This window comes from Plectropomus leopardus, chromosome 19, assembly GCF_026936395.1.
Source record: "Plectropomus leopardus strain MGB_pleo_1.0 chromosome 19, ASM2693639v1, whole genome shotgun sequence".
In the NCBI taxonomy this organism is placed as follows: domain Eukaryota; kingdom Metazoa; phylum Chordata; class Actinopteri; order Perciformes; family Serranidae; genus Plectropomus; species Plectropomus leopardus.
Genome location: NC_142194.1, coordinates 12,494,751 through 12,512,305, shown reverse-complemented (window position 1 = coordinate 12,512,305; position 17,555 = coordinate 12,494,751). Strand labels below are relative to the sequence as shown.

At 39.7% G+C, this 17,555-nt stretch overlaps 1 protein-coding gene across 3 annotated transcripts in view; it reads left to right on the top strand.

Annotated features, from left to right (window-relative positions):
• Positions 1 to 17,555, top strand: part of LOC121958367 (adenosine kinase-like) — a 132,045-nt gene extending 114,490 nt beyond the window's left edge. For all 3 annotated transcript variants that reach the window (XM_042507256.2, XM_042507255.2, XM_042507257.2), the window contains 4 exons: positions 4,025 to 4,060; positions 8,265 to 8,379; positions 16,795 to 16,881; positions 17,191 to 17,555. In XM_042507256.2, coding sequence (XP_042363190.1) covers positions 4,025 to 4,060; positions 8,265 to 8,379; positions 16,795 to 16,881; positions 17,191 to 17,315 — 363 coding nt within the window. In that variant the 3' untranslated portion in view covers positions 17,316 to 17,555. The remainder of the gene's footprint in view (positions 1 to 4,024; positions 4,061 to 8,264; positions 8,380 to 16,794; positions 16,882 to 17,190) is intronic.

The following is a 17,555-nucleotide window of genomic DNA, read 5'->3' as shown; positions in this document are numbered from 1 at the left end:
GTCTTCTTCAGGGGGCGAGATATGTGTGAGGCATTCACATTTTTACAAAAATAGGTATATACTATATATACTATATATACTATTTTGATTTGTGCGCAGAGGCATACAACCACCAGGAGGTAATTCTACTTCATGAATATTATTCTTGTAATGTATGATCAGTGTTCTGCAATATAGCCCCATGTTTAACTATAGGATTGGACTACTGTGATGTTATATTATGTTCATTAGTTGTAAATATTTAAAGCGACTTTAATCAATATTTTTATCTCAACAATGAATCGAATGACTACTTGTATGTAAAAGAGGTTGCAGGGGGTTCAGTTTTTATGCGTTTCAGCAGCTGTTGCTATAGAGAACTCTCAAAAAACAACAAAGCTGCGAAAAAAATAGCTCTAGAATATCTATATATACAGTATATATTTGCATAGCTCTGCAAGCTTCTGCTGCCATTAGCAGTGTAAAGCTCAGTGACTGAATGTGTCTTAACCCAAGTGCTCACTGGGAGTTGTAGTTGAGTTCCCTCCTTGTGTTTTTATGTACACATTCTTCTTCTTTTTAGCTTGTTATCATCCAGCTTTGAACACAGTTTCTCATTGTTTTTACTGAGGATTCAGCTGAAAGAGTTTTGTGCTGTTTCAAGCCTCAGAAGTGCCCAAACTGCTAGACACCTAACATTATCTGTAAGAAAATGAAAAAGGTTTTTCTCTTCCAGAGCCCTGAATGCCCACTTTGGCCCTCTGTTTATGATAAAGTATCATATAAAGACTGAATGCATATTGAGTAGTTTGGCTTCATAACAGGAAGAAAAAGCAGCATAGGTCACCTCACAGAGAATACCCACATACTGTGGCTGCACAAACCAGGCCTGCAAGGCTCCTGTCACATACAGTGTCAAGGAAAACAAAGTGTGAGGCTTTGAAAACTGCCCTTTGCATGAAGTGTGTATTTCCTCTTTCATTTTGCTTGGCAAGAAATTGTAGACTCCCACCCCCCTGACTGGGCTCTGGATTATTAGCTTAAGCTCTCTAAAAATATCCCTTTGACTGTTTAAGCCTCTGACAGCAGCAACATCTCACACATTCTGATAGCTTTATACTAACTATGGCTGCAGAGGGCTCATGCACTCAGCCCGCCTTGTTATCTTTTACCTTGTTTGCCCGAGGAGAAGGAGAAGGAGGAGAACTTACAGGCCCTCCGAAATCTGCAACAGCCCTCTCTCCTTTTCGGAAATCAGACTCGGAGCGGATCATCAAAGGCGAGCATGCAATCACAGCAATCTCCGAACAAACGAGATGCTTTTTTGAGCACGAGAGGATTTTGCCCAGATGTCACTCGAAGCACTTGTCATTGTTGCGACAGCTGTAGAAGCACATGGACCGTCATTTGAAAAGCGTCTACCACAACATACCAAAACAGCAGACGTCAAATGTGAAACATACACAGCCTGAAACATAAGATATTTGAATATTAATGATGTAAGCCCCTTAAGAAATTGTTACTTTTATTGCCTATCATTTCAGTTTTATTTGCTTGCCTGTGTAGCTCCGGTAATTGCATATTTAACATCATACAGTATTTATCATACCAATATATTAGGTTTAGCAGAGCTTATAGTACCAAATATTTTTGATGTTAGCATTCATAGCAGCTCATAGAAATTAATAAATTCCTAAAAGGGATTACACTGTACACATGTGGCTCATAGACATTGCTTCAATTATCTTTTCTTCTAACACCCACACTCTCTCCAAAGGCTTTTCTCACAAATATTATAGCTGCTAACTAGAGAGAGACGGAGGGTGAGATAGAGGCATGTTTCGCTCAACAGCTCCGTCGTTATTCCAGCCTTCATTCATGTGTCTCTTTTTAAACGCTTTCAGATGAAATATCACTGTTTTGACAAGACATTTTCCAAGCTGCTCATGTCCCTGTGAGATGCCTCATGCTCGCCGGTGATGGAACGTTCCTGAGCAGAAAAGTCAATATGTGGTTGTAAATAAATGAAAACAAATGTGAGACCCAAGCATTCGATAGATTGAAAAAGGTGAAGGGAGGAGGAAAGAAAAAGACTACTCACCTTTACTCATTATAAAACTGCTTCTTGACTACAGCGGCTAATTGACTAGCCTCTTTGCCCCCCGTGTCTGTTGAAGGAGTGGAGGAGGACGGGGGGGGGTGATGAATTGACATATTGCTGGCGCTGTGATGTTGATCCAAGGCAGAGAGCCATGAGGCTTTCCTCCAGGGACCAGTAACCTTATTGTTCCATGTCATCTCCTCCCCTTCTGTTTGAGGACCAGGTTGTCAACCTCTCCCCAAGGTCACGCAAATACCAGCCCCCCTTCTGCAGATAATTGGATTGTTTAGAATCATAGCATCAACTTATTGCCCCATATGGGGTCAAAAGTGAATTTAGTGCACGAGGTTGTCTGTCATGATTTGTGGCGTCGTTTTGAACCGACAAGCAACGGCTTCTGTCACCAGTTAAAGGATCACTCCAAAGATGTTTGTTTTGGCCTACAAATCATCTATTGGACATGACAGTTATTGGAAACCATGCTGATGTATTTTATATTTTTGGATTTATGTTCCCTTACATTTTTAAGCATCTATTGATATCCAATCATTTCTGCACAATGTGAGAAATGAATTTGTAGACCTGAAACTTCCCAAAATCTCTGGGGTGGTTGTTTACAAAACAACATGTTTGCTGTATTTACTCAGTTGTATGATTTAGAGGTTTGACTTGTTTTCCTATGTATATTTCCTTACCTTTCCAAGCATCCAGTGATTTAAAAAAAAAATTAGCAGATTTGAAACCTGTCCTAAAACTCTGAAGTTGAAGTTTTAGCCCTACAAACAATGTAAAATTTACATTTTTTTTTTAATTTTCATATATTGGCAGTATGTTTTGGATGCAATTTTTGGTTTCCATTAATTTTCATGCAGACTTGATGTTTACTGTTATGGGTTAAAAAGTAAAAACTAGTGTGCATATATATATATTTTTATATTGTATGGAAATTAATGGAAACCAATGGCTACTTGAAACAAAAGGAAGACCACATCCAAATATCTAAAAGTGTACAGCATGGATTTGATTAGACAACTCAAGCTAGTTTCAAGACTACCTAGTGCTAATATATATATATATATATATATATATATATATATATATATATATATATATATATATATATATATATATATATATTGATATTGTATAGAAATTAATAGAAATCAATGGCTACCTGAAACAGTAGGAAAAATATGTCCAAATGTCTAAAACTCCACAACATGAATAGGGATTATGCAACTCAAGTAAGTTTTAAGAGTCTGGTAATACTTTCTTGATATTGTATGGAAATCAATGGCTGCCCAAAACAGAAGGAAATGTACATCCAAATATCTTAACTATACAACATAAGTTTGGACTAAACAACTCAAGCAAGTTACAAGAGTTGGCCATCCAATTCTCATGGCATATTAAAATGAATGGAAACCAATGGCTGCCTGTTATGGTACAAAATGTCTTAAAATCTCAAACTACCTTACATATTTTTTTTAAAAGTGAGTGAAGTTTACATGATATGTAGCCAAGAAGCAAAAACTTGCACAAAGACTGGTAGGGGCTGTTAAAGTGCACCTGTTGGGAGTCTAAAGAAACATGGTGGGTGTTGAGTGCCTGCAGTGTCGGGGAATCCCACATACCAGCACATGTTCATGGTTTCAGTGGCGGTTTCATGGCTGGAGGCTGACGTGGTGTTACCTCACACTGCTATGGTAAGATGAGATGAAGCGGGGCAATAGATTAAATGGGTGGGCTGCACGCCTATTAAATCAGGGGCTGGCAGAGCAACACTAACTCAGGTTACTTATTCTCAGGTGACATGGCTGCACATGTAAGGAGCGGAGGCAAGCGAGATGTCTTTACTTCACGTCTGGAGTGTGACATCCTGTTCTGTTTGTGACTCTGTAATTAACTGCTCATTTGTGTGTGTGTGTTTTTTCTCTTTTCTAGGAGGCGGCCACATTTGCCAAAGAGCTGGGCTTTGAGGTGAGTTGACCGGCAATTGCACACTAAACAGATCCTAAAGGTTTATTTTTGCTGATAATGAAGTTCTTTTTGGACAGTGATTGATGTGCTATTATACTCTCCAGGCCTTGCAGCAGTTGCTATGGAAACCTGGCAGTCGTCATGGTTTCTTTGTTCAGCCAGCTCTCTGTTATGACGCACTCTGCTAGGTCTGCACCCAACATCGCCTACAGATGTTATTTATTGAATTTTGAAAAGCCTCTTGGGAAGCTGAGAAGTTGGGCATGGTTTCAAGCCTTTCTCTGCAGGCTCGGGGCTCATCAGGTTGCCTGGTTAAAAAGCCTCCTCATTATCTTCATTGCACTCAGGGATGATACTGTATGTCTTCCCTTCACTGCTATGGCATTACACCACACTGGAACACACTGTAGTCTTTTAATAACCAAATTACAGCCACCTGTGGTTTTAGATTATGGAAATGAAAATTACAGTGCTTGTCTCCCCATAGAATGTGCTTTAAAGTGGGGCTGCCTCTTACGTGTAAAATGAATGTTCCCTTGGTCTATTTTCTGCTTGCATTTAGCATATTCCTCGCGCTGCTTTTCAAATGTGAAATCAAAAACACAAATAGCCGGTGTGTGTGTGTGTGTGTTTTTTCAAATGGGCTCAGGTATTTTAAGTGCCTTCTCCCTTTCAAAGGTAGCGCTGCCTTGAGTATGGCTCTGCACTGTGTGAATAATTGTCATCCAGAATCACTAACGGTGTGATCAACGTGACTGGAATAGAAATGCAATCCTGATGGCAGTGACAGGTTTAAGAGAGGAGAAGGGATGAAGGCAGAAAAGGAGGGCGGGGGCGGCTGGTGGTGATGGAGGGGGCCTCGCATGAAAAAAAAAAATAACACAAAAGGGCAAAGTGTAGACTCTCCTAGTAGTTACAATTCTTTGACATTTTCCATGTCAACCTGATTTGCCAGAACACTCTGAGAAATTGCATTGGATGAGTGTGATTTCTCAGATAACATCAGTGGTGTGTACTGTACTTAGTGCATTTCTGCATGGTGGCAGTTCAAAGAGGCTCTTCACAGTTGTCTTTTTTTTCCTCGTCACTTTCTGATGACAATTTTTCTTGCCCACATACAGTCATCGTACACTGACAAGCCTTCAAAATATCAATACATGCAGTAGCCTATACAGTAGTCTCTAGAACTTTATTTAAAGCAGGACAAAAAACAGATACATTGCTAAACCAGTATTATTGAAGGAAAATTGTCATTCACACTTTCACCAGCATTTTCAGTGCTGCTACGAATACCTTGTCTTCAATACTGCCTCCTATACAATTCTTAAAATCAGTTTTAACAGAAAGAAAATTACATTACACATTATGGTACAAATATTTTTTAAGCCTGCAAACAATATTATCTGTAGCCAACTCAGAAGTATGCCAGCGAAATCTGATACAACAAATGTTTTGCTATTTGTACCTTTTTTGTCAGATAGAGTTTGAGACTTTGAACAAGGTTCAACAGGACTTTGGAGGCATGATTTGCGTTATATAGTAAACAAGCCAATTTAGCCCACCAAGCTAATGCATGCTAACTTCGCTAACAGTAGATCAGAAATATGCAACATTTTTTGCCAACACTATGTCAAATAAAAGCCATGTTAGCCACCGTATTAAGTTACTATTTTAAGTTACAACTTTTAAGCAGAAGGCAGAAAGTAACGGTGTCTCGGAGCCTTGATCTGGGTCCACAGCTTTCTGTACCGAAAAGAAGCGCACAAGTGAGGAGCTTACTCTGCAGCTACGTCTGGGGACAGAAACGTCCTTAGAAATACACTGCAAATCGCTTAAAAAACCCAACACTGCTCAACTTAAAGAATCCCAATCGTCACTGCATCTGAAATCTTAAACCATGCGCTACATACATAACACATAATCCTGTTCTCAACATGTATACATGTTTACTATCATTTAATATAGACAGTACTATGTGTGTTTTCGGACACACTGAGCTGTAATTACCAGGTCGCTTCCTAAGAGCCTCCTTGCCATGTGGAAACGTGTAACCATTGTAACCTGCGCTAACATCAGCTCTAACAGCAATTAAAGTCATTAATTTTTTTTTTTAAATAGCAAAGTGAAATCTTAGACTTTCACTTAAATTAAAGCGTTATTGATGTTACAGAGCCGTCTGTCACTGTCCGCCATTGTCTGTTACGAATGTCGTTGTGTATCACATTTGACTGTCGGGTATTTATGCTTGTGTAGTGTCCAGTGTTTGCATATTGTAATATTTACGGAAATAGTAATAGGTTTTTTAGGTTTCATACATACTAAAGAATCTCAAATACTGTTTTAGCATACTAAATTGCATGTTAGTATAGTATTTCGAAAGGAGTTGGTCATTAGTTTTGACAACAGACTTTTGTAGAATTATAATGCAATTTAATCATATCATCCATAATATGACTCTGCTATAAGAAAATAACAAAAACTAAGTTATCATCCTATTTTACAGAAAATACTTTATTTTATGACAGATATTCTGTTTAATGCACACTAAACATCTGAAAATCAACTTGGCAGTATCTAACCTGCTGCATTTTTGTTATATATCCTGAAACAGTGTCATTATCACATTATGACTGACTAACAAAAATGACAGCAGCACTTGTTCGCTGTAAGCACGAGATTAAGAAAAAAAAGCTCATCCTCTCCAAAACAGCAATCAGCAGATCTGAACACAGTCGCCCTGATTGTGATCTGTTTCCTTTAAATGCTCAAAGAACTATCTACATCGCAGCTCTGATTGAATCTTTCCCTGGCAGTGTTTGTCAAACAGCCTGAGGTGGAGACGATCGCTTTCTCGCTGGCTTCAACACAGAAACACAATTTAACACCCTTGTGAAGCTTTTATATTTCACGCTTTGTTGATTTATGTCTGATCAATTGCCGCACAATCGTAAATATTGCCATTTGTCAGCAGTAAACTAAATTGACCGTATCATTTGTCAATTCATTTGTTTTGCACTTATTTTTCTGCGTCGTTTTGCCGCAGGAACTTGTCAGGTGAGTGTTTCTGCCAGGCGGAAAGGAGCAGGTGATGTGTGTGTGTGTGTATTTATGTGTGCCCCGCTCAACAGCCGTGATGCTTACCCTGCCACCTCTGGCCCTCAGAACCTTTTAGCTCCTAAACCTGAGTAGCGCGCCTTTTTTTATGTCGGGGAACATAAAACCGAAGGGTGACAATGTGCCGAAGCCTTGTGTGGTTTTGCATTCAGTGTCTGGAGGAGTGCTTGTGGTTACATCCAGTCACAGTGACAAATTGCCTTTTTTTTTCACCATCGCCTGCTAACAGCCTCTGTATTAACCTCACCATTAGCACTTACTTAGAGTGTTACACCCATTTTTCCTCGGCCCAGGGTCTCCCCGGACCTCTCAGGGCTGATTAAAGGACATTTGGGAGGCATTTAGAGGTGTAAAAGCTCATTGGTTTGAGTGAGCCAGTGTGGCTGGTGGTATCGGGCTGGAGCCTATCTCTCTGATTACTCCCATAACCACAGTATTTGCTCGCCCTGAAGGTGCTCGAGTGTTAGCTTTGACACAGATGCTCGAGGCGTCCGAGACCCCTAATGCTAGCTCCTCAGCGTGCTGTATTATGGAAAAGCAGAGTCCACCCCACTGCGAGACGGGCGATAAAGACATTCCACCTGCTCATAGTACATCATGATGAGTTAATAATAAAGTAGCACTGACAGGTGTGGGTTTTTTTATCCCTCTCATGATCAAAGGCAAGCACTCCGGAGAGTTCTGTCGTCTCCAGGCGAGAATATCCATTCTGTGCAGATGCTGAGGAGAGATGGCCTGTTTCAGGAAGAGAATGATACAGTACATGCACCACCTATCCCTTCAGCTCAGAAGTAGCTTTATCTGACAACAGCATATCTTCACACGCTTATTTTCATCTCACTTAGGGAATATGACATTCTAATATTTTACAGCTCGCCCGTAACTGCATGGAAACATCATCGACCGCTCCTATTGATCTTTTTCGAAGCAGTTTCATAGCCCATCTGGTTTCATTATCACTTGATCCGTCAGGCAGGATCGGAAAAAAAATCTGACCCCTCTCAGTCACAGTTGTGATCTTTGATTAACTCCTGAGAAATTGCTCTTCACGATGCATTCAGCTTAACATCTCGGTGTTTTTTTTTCACAGACAGATGACATTGCAGAGATTGCAAAGAAGACCCAAAACCTCCCCAAGGAGAACATGAAGAGGCAGCGAGTGGTTGTGTTCACCCAGGGCAAGGACGACACTGTTGCAACCGTCGGTAGGCCATGTTTGTTTTCCGTTTTTGTCTGCTTATATTTCCACTTAAGCACCACTCGAATCCGTCCCAACTTTGGCCCCTTTTGGACGTCTTTACCCTTCACTTAAACCTCATATCTCAAAAACTGCAGGCCTTAAATAGATGGTAGATCGCTGACTGAAGGGGGCCAAATGCTATCAGTAATTTCTTTGAAGTTAACCTGAAATATTGACACCAGATGTTTAAAAAAAAAGAATGCTTGCACTACATTCTGTCATTTCAGAGCATAAAAGAAGTGTGGGGGATGCAGAGAGCAGGCATTGATTTGTGAAGTACTTCTAACTTTGTCTTGGACAGACTCCAGGCCGGTCCTCAGCAATTTTTAATGCTTCAACTCTTACATCCTGCCCTTTTTCTTCCTGTGAAATGCTGGCAGAGTGACCTTGAGGGGGGGGGTTGACAACGTTCAGTGTTGAAATCAATCTAATTTCCTTTGATTCTGGGGCATATTTGTTAGTGGGACATTAAAAGGTAGTGTCATCATAACTGAGCAGGGGTTGCAGGTTTAAGCAGCGTGGGGAGAGACGATAGTTTCCGATTACTCCTGGGAGCCTTTGTCTTTGTTTGAAGCCACAGGGTGTCTCTCCTCGTTGCCCTTGCAGTTCAGAGTAGTCGTGCACAGGGAGAGATGGCCGCAGGTAAAGACTCCAACATATCACTCATCACAGGGGACTGCAGAGAAGCACAGCTACAGTAGGACTGGAGGACACTGTCTTCACATGTGTCCAGTGTCCTCAATTTCAAACTGCTGGCAGGAGTATTTACTAGCTGAGGCTTTGTACAGTATGTCACCGCTGGCATTTTTAATCAAACAACAATTAATCATGTCTTCCCTGTGTTTTCTACTGGGATTTTTCTTTTTATTGTCTGTAAAATTTGCTGCCATTTTGGCCAGGATTCTCGAGAGACTATCATGGTATAATAAAGTGGCTGCGATCAATATTTTGATATTAACAGTGGATAAAGTAACTGTGTTTAATTTGAAAAGGGAACCCACAGAATCATTATCCGACTCTACATTTCTCCTCAGCTCTGCAAATGATTTTTGATCTTTAAACTCATTGTTTTGATTTTACAGCAAGCAGCTTTACAGTTTTGGTTTGCGCTTATCATTGGTGTTTACAGCTGCAGCAGGTCACTTAAGCAGCACATTAGAAACTAGCTGGTGAACACTGTGGATACCATAGCAGCTGAAGAGTGAGATATTTCCCCATGGAGATGGTGGAGAACAAAAATAGAGCTAAAAGGAGGATGAGCATTGGGCTTTGAAGCATCAGGTTGCCAGAAAAAAAATGTTGCCATATTATGTTTCTGCAGGCCATAGATATGTTACATTTTCACATTATCATGTAGTGCATACGCTGAGACTTTACGTTTCAACAACGTTGTGGTAAACATGGATAGGTTAAGGCAAAAAAACACTTATGATCAGGAAAAGATCATGTTTTGGGTTGAAATATCTGGGTTGGGGGGCACTATCCTTTTATGAGAAGCAGCAATGGCTTGTTAAAAAACAGTTGCTTTTTGTGGCACTATTGCAGCAGGAAACGTAGCTACATCTCAGTAAAAAAACAGCCATTTTCATGGCATCATCTCGGCAGGAAATGCAATGTTATCTTGGTAAAAAAACAACCATTTTTTGTGCCCCTATTCTGGAAGGAAACACAGCAATGTCTCTGTACAACACAAATGATTTTCATGCCACTATTCCGGCTGGACACCCAATGATGTCTTTGTTAAAAAAACACTTTTCATGCCATTGTCCCAACAGTAAATGCAGCAATGTCTTAGTTTAAAAAAATCTAAATAAAAAAAAATGTTTCATGGTACTATTCACACTGAAAAAACAGCCACAGGTTGGTAAAAAAAAACAAAAAACAAAACACCCACCTTTGTTGCCTAAAAAGTTGCTGGAAACACAGCAGTAATTCTAAAAAAACGACCAATTTTGTTGACCTCAAACAGTGGTCTGTAGCTTGACAGGCATTCTGCTGTGTCACGCCATCCACAATCCACTCTACCACCTGATGACAAAGTCAGCTTAAATATTACGTCACTTTAGAAACATTGATATCATATATATAAAACATGCAGATGTAATGTTATCGAGGTATTTAAACATACAATGCCAACTTTTTCTTCTGGTGATTTATCAACAAATTGTAATTCTGAGTTACTGCCCAGTCCTAATTAACAGCATATATTTTAATTGAGCTAATCTAATTTTCATTTTCAAAGTAGAATTCCTGGAAGCACATTCATTCTTTCAATACATTCCCTTTGATGAGAATTTGAAAAGAAATCTTTGAGCAGGAGCCCGACAGTTTAAAAGAACAAGAATCAATCCATTGTCCTGGAGGTGATGGATAATTCCTGCCTGCTCCTCTCATTGCTCCTGCATGAAGACAGAGCTGCGCGCCGCTGTGAACTTTATATAAAATACATGATGAATGCAGGCGCGATGAAAGACAATGTGTTTCAGATGTCATCTACAAAGGCAAACATGATAAATGTCATTGACTGTGCTATCATTGCAGTGGAGCAGTTACAGTAGTAGGTGCAGCAGAATCAGAGTGTGAGCGCGTGTGTGTGTATGTGTGCGAACATCGCTATTCATGCCAGCCAAATAAATGTCAATGTAAAAAGAGAATTAAAGATTTTCATTTCCCAGAGGCGGCGCTCTAATAAACTTGATCTCTCATTTTGTTTGCAATTTGTCCTCCTGTCAGGATTTGATCATTTGCCAGCCTCTGCATGTCATGTTAAACCATTTTATAGTGATTAAGGATGGGAGAATGCCTTCCCCCGTGGTATAATTCTCCAAAAAGAGATGTCAATTTGTTATTGTTCTTTTTTTTTTCTCCCGCCTTTCATCATACCATTGCTTCAAACGTGCCTTTTAAGAGGTGGGAGCAGGGGGAAATGGCCCTTTATTTAGCTGCCACTGACACTGCCGAACTACACTGGGCTTTTGCTTATACACCCATTAAAGCAGTAATTAAGATCATTGTGCCCTGAACCTTAACGGTGAGGAGATCTAATAAACGATCATTCAGCGGGGGCTGCCGCTCTAATCGCTGATAAGGACTTGATAAAGCCTGACTCCGCTCCTCGGCGAGTTTTAAGGCTCTCATGGGGGCCGCGCAGGCAGATTTCAACAAAAAGACCAGATCTATACATGTTAATCACATGGGGCATACTGAAGAGTGAATACTGGCTGCAAGGCAAAATGCTCCTTTTTTGTTTAGAGCCGGTTGTCATTCTCCCCAAAGTTACAGCGGATTAAACATCGCAGAATTATCTACTTGAAGAAATCTTAGTAGTCTGTTTAAAAAGCGGGATGTTTATGTTCTGTACTTCATGAAGGACAAAATCAATTAACATCCTGTGCAATGAGAAAGACCTCCTCTCTTTTCCCTTGGCATCACATGCTGAAGTGTTTTCTTTCATGTCTCCCTGAAAGGATATTGGTTGGCGATGATCTTTTGCCTGTGGTTACGGTAATTACAGGCATATGTAGTTTTTTCTCTCTAACTCAATTGTGAACAAAGATGCTGGTTATGATAGGGAAACAGATTGAATGTCAACTCGCTGCTAACCTGTCGAGTTTGCCAAGAAAGCGGTAACGTTTGTTTTCCTCTCCGAGGCTCCGAGTTTGGCTGAAACGCACCAGGAAGCGTTCCAGAAGAAGAAGTATTCTCGGGGAAGTTTCTCACATAAAGATGTACTTAAACTCTGAATGCTTCAGCTCATGCCTCTTAGCTTAATAGTCGTGTTTAACTCGCAGTCATTTAACAGAATTTAAAATGACATATTAATTGTTTTATAGATGATAAAGTGCGACAGGATCAAAGTTAATTTTAATGATGTGCCAACTATTTGATCTACCTGCTTTCTGTCAAAGCAACAATAGTGAGCGCTGGAACACAACCAAGTAGAGCATGTAATAATTTGAGAGTCAGAACAACCCTCCATATGCTCATTTTCCAATAAAGCTGAGGTCGTCTTATTTGCATGTACAGTCACTTTCTTTTTAACAGGAGAGCATTTCCTCCGTCAGTGTTGTGCTGTGAATTGGCATTGTTAAAAAGAATAGCCAATAATAAAGGACTTAATTGATACTCATTTCAAAGAGACGCCTGTTGAAAGAATTTCTTAAGTTTAATCACCACCATTCAAGAGTTGTAATGAGGGAATTATGAAGAGCGAATTAACAAAAGCACACAATTATAGCTTACTCAAAGGAAGTATTTCAATTCCTTCTAGGCTTTTCTCTCAGTTTTTTTCATCACTGTAGCAGGTTACCTGTCAAAGCACAGCCATACTACACTCCCACATATCCACCATCAATCTGGCGCTTCACTCATTTTGTCAAACTCTAGGAACAAGAATATGTTAGTGTGAAAAAGTACAGCAGAGTTTTATTGATTGAAAATAAATGTTGCCGATCTCATTACAGTGAAATGTGAAATGAGTTTCAGCAAAGTGATGTTTTCAGACGTTCTACAAGCCAGCAACAACAGAGTCTGAGTATTTTTGGCAGGAGTGTATTTTTTTATTGCCATTTCCATGACAGATTTTTGCCAATGAGATCTTTGTTACAGGCGGTTGGGGGATTGTTGGACTGTAACCCGAGTTAACATGTCAGTCAAATTTAATAATTTGCATCAATGAGGTTATGTGAACTTTTCCCTCGCAGCAGAGCACAAACTCTGGCCGTGATGATAGAAGGAATAGAAGTATTGGATGTTGGTTGTGCCATGCCTTTAGAAACTTTGCTCAGAAAGTTCTGTAAAGGCCATCAATTACAGTGAAATGTTGAAAAGTACGTCTCTTATGCGTAGTTCACACGACATGGCTTTAACTGGCAGTTTCTGGAGCTCCCTGACAAAAGCCCCAGATTAGAAGCAAATCAGCATTGGCTCGGTGCTCGCAAATCGGCGCTCAAGCTATTCACAGACGGGAGTCAAGAGGCAAAATGATGTATCTCAGACGCTCAGATATCTTGCATGCCAAATATCTGGACCTTTTGGGGGACTTTGTTGATGAGCTAAGCCAATGAGAGGGCAACAGACAGTGACAGAGACTGGTAAAAATAAGGTGGAAGGTGGAGTATTGCAAGCTTGACACGACATTGTTAATATTTCAGTTTAGGCCAAAGTGGTGGACGACTGTTCGACATGCAAACATTACCATGTAAAATTCTCTTACGCTCCCCTGGGACACCAGCATTGTTAGCCGACATTATTGCCTTTTGAAAGCTGTACTGGGCTGAGCTTTAAAAGTAGAGCGAAGATGGTATTATTTGAAATGGTTTTACCCAATCCATTGGTACCTACCTTGTCATGCTAGCTAGGGTAAAATAATGCTCCAAATGTTGAGTTGAGCAAAGTGTTGCGTGACCATCCCTCGTTTTGCTGTATAGAAGGAGACATGTTGATATCTGCTGACAGCAGGATCTCCAGCTGCACTGACAAAGCTGCTAATGTGAGCAGCGAGCTTGCTACAGAGCAGCTATCAAAGGTGCGGACATAATAACAGTGCACGGGGCAGTAACGAAATTTGAACGTAAGTGATCAGCTGGAGAGACGCATAATATGCACAGCTGTAAACTGTGATGTGCCATGTTATACCACATCTAAACAGGATCTATGTGTCTTAATGTGGTATTTTTAACAAAAATTTATTCTCTTCTTTTGAAAACTTTATTTATACATTTTCCTTCATGACTGTACAATATTGCCAACAAATGGCCATAGACTGGTGGTCACAGTATTAAACAAACAATGAAAAACAACCAGAACCCATACCCAAAAAAACAATATAAGTCAGCTGTAAGATACAAACAGTATATAAATTACTTGCACTCTAAAAAAAAAAAAAAAAAGTAAAGCTAAAGGGACATTGACGGATTATAAAACAGGTCTAATTACCAGCTCATACAAACACATGGCACAAAAAAAGTGTCTATGGTGAGGACGGGTGGAGTAGAAAAGGTTAGAATTAGAAGAATTAAAATCTAGAACTGTTGATTGCGACAACATAGCAGTAGGTCTATCAGATCTAATTTTGTTCAATAAATTCTGACACCTCTGGATGTCATGTTATTATCACAAAGATGAGCTTCATGTGAGAGGTTACCTGGATACAAACTGTCTATCTAATAAGACCTGACTGCTCATGTACCACCCACACTGTGGAGGGTAATCATTTCTTTTAACTACTATAAACATATTTACACAGTTATTTATATCTGATTTCTGGGGTCTAATGTTCCACGCTGAACAAGTGCAGCAGCTTGGAATTTTAAAGCATCCGGTTTTATAGCCTCAAAGTGCACCGCGTGAGCACGACCACATCTAACGTTTCGTAACTGTGGAATAAGTGACATAACTGTGATTTATTATTAGCACATTTTCCATTGCAGTTAATCGTTTCAAGAGGGAGGAGGATTCTCGAGCTTCATCTGTGGCATTAATTAAGCAAAGTCGTTATGCTACTAATTAGCTGATCCTAAAAGGATTCTTGTCTTATTGTAATTTATTATCAAAGTGACAATCTCCTGCTTCCCCTTTAAAGAGAAAATGTGTCATTATGAAAACACAATCTGATGCATCTTCAGTACCTGACCTGTGATTCAGTCACATTCTGCTCTGAAAGATTTCAACTGCAACTTGATGCCGTTTCTCTCACAGTTGGCGTATTACAGTAATTTCCTTGACATCAGGTGTTGAGCATATGCACGGCTGCAGGTTGTGTATCTTTTGCCCTGTAGGACAAGAGCAGAAATGTATTCAAAAACTGATAAGGCGGGGGGTGTCTTATCTGCTGCACAGATATTCTGTGAGCCATTGTTAGATTAGCAGGGAGCCTCATTAAACAACTTTCTGTAGTTTTTTTCCCTCATGTTCTCCTTAAACTTCCAACCTTTTTTTCTCAATAAGAGGTCTGTCAGCCTCCTCGTGTTCCTTTTATCCACATGTCAGTCTTTTGTCTCCTGCACCTTTTTGAAGGTTCACATCGGCACCAGAGCCCTCGGATTGTTTGAAGATTGTGTGTGTGGTTTAGATTGTTCTGACATAAGTTGCTGATTTAATGTCACTCTACACCTCGAGACTTTGTCATCTGGTAGATTTTTGTTTCGTTTCCCCCCCTTCTCCTTTAAACTGGAAGTCCCTTTGAAGTGCATATGCTACTGATAATTGAAGCAATATAATCCACTGAAGATAATAAAGAGACCCTCATTTGATGGATTCCATTTTGAACTGAAAGGACGCACAGCAACTGTTCATGCATTGTTTTTAATTTACTAGAGCGCTCACCTAAAGCTTTAGACATGTTGCGAATTTTTTGCATTTCATCATCTATTGCTTTTGGACTATTTTTTCAAACTACTGCAGAACACTGCATTATTTAATATACAGAAGTGTCCCTTAGTTTAACATCTAATGTAGCTGTTCATTTGTGCAGAAACAATATGTAAACAATCCATTAGTTTTTCATTATCAATTCATATAATTTATCAAACATTCAATGATAACAGCGTCTTAAACGCTCGGATCTGCTGCTTTTCTCTGGTGCAGATCATGGTTAATTTAATATATTTGGGTTTTGGATTGTTGGCCTCTGTGAACATGTGATGGGTGTAATGCTACTTGTTTAACCTTTTGACACCTGGATTGACATCACTTTTCTTGTGCTAGCACACCACCAAGTAATTAAACCTTCAAAACCTGAGCATATTGGTTTGATTTATTTTAAATAAAGATAAATTTAAAGAAATTAGAATAAAAAATTAGAATCAAAAAAGCTAGGGGGTAAATTTAAAAAAAAATTGATTCCTTGGTTGATGACTCATAGTGTAAAACTTAAGTTGTGAAGGAGGCGTACGTGGCTTTTTATCTCCATCAGATAAATGGCAAATGTCATTGTCATAATACTATTATTGCTATATTTGCGTCTGTTTATGTAAATGCCATCGATAATGATGACAGTACTCATGATGAATCAGGATCTTGATGAACTGTCATATTTAAAAGGGGAATATTTCAACTGTTACCCCTTGTAACTGAACTTTGAGCAGAAAAGGGGCACTCGAAAATGATGGGAAGGGGTAAAAATAAGAAATGGAATTGGGCCACAGCCTAATCTTCTATTTTACACGTTATTAATTAGCCAGAAAAATATTCCAAGCTGAAGTGCTGAAGTCAAATGGCCAACTATCTCTAATTATTACAAAGCCTTGCCGTGTGAAATGACCTATGAATTTTTTAATATGAAATTAAAATCAAAGAAATAATAAGCCCAATCTTGGGAGGAAAAGAAAAAAACTGGTGTTCAACTTTAATTAACAGCCCTCTTGTGTCCCGACCACAGGTGAGAAGGTTACCATGTTCCCCGTTCTGGACATCGACCAAAACGATATTGTGGACACTAATGGAGCCGGGGACGCCTTTGTGGGAGGTACGTCACGAAAAAGCATCCTCCACACAGCTTGATTTCTGTGTACAACCCCAATTAACCTTTGATACCGGCCAACTATGTAACATAGTAATGCCTCCAGATTATGTGAGCATGACATTTAGCCTGCTGGTTTCACTCTGTATGAGCTGATAATAGCACCACATATAACAGTCATCATTTGAGTCACATAGAGGATGAAATAACATTGTCCCTTTTTCCAGAAATCATTAGTGCCTGGCTCAAATTAATGCAAAAAATTTTAGAAGTGAGGGACGGTTGCAGGTTGACCTCTGCTCTTCTGTCTGCCAGGATTTCTCTCCGCGTTGGTCCAAGAGCACGCGTTGGAGGAGTGTATCCGAGCCGGACACTACGCCGCCAACGTCATCATCAGACGGGTCGGATGCACCTTCCCAGAGAAGCCAGACTTTCACTGATGCATCTGAGCATTGCACACTCGTCCTTTCCACAAGATACTTGTTTATGTATGCTTTGGGATTTTGTGTACATTTTTTCTATTTTACAGCAACTGACTGCATGGGACTAAGTGCTGCAGCTTGAATATTTTATCAAGCTCCAGTAAGCAGCTCTGATGTTTTAATACAATTCAAACAATGTGCTGCTATCAAATATTGGAATAAAATGGTTGATTAAAGGGGCATTCCACTGAAAATCTA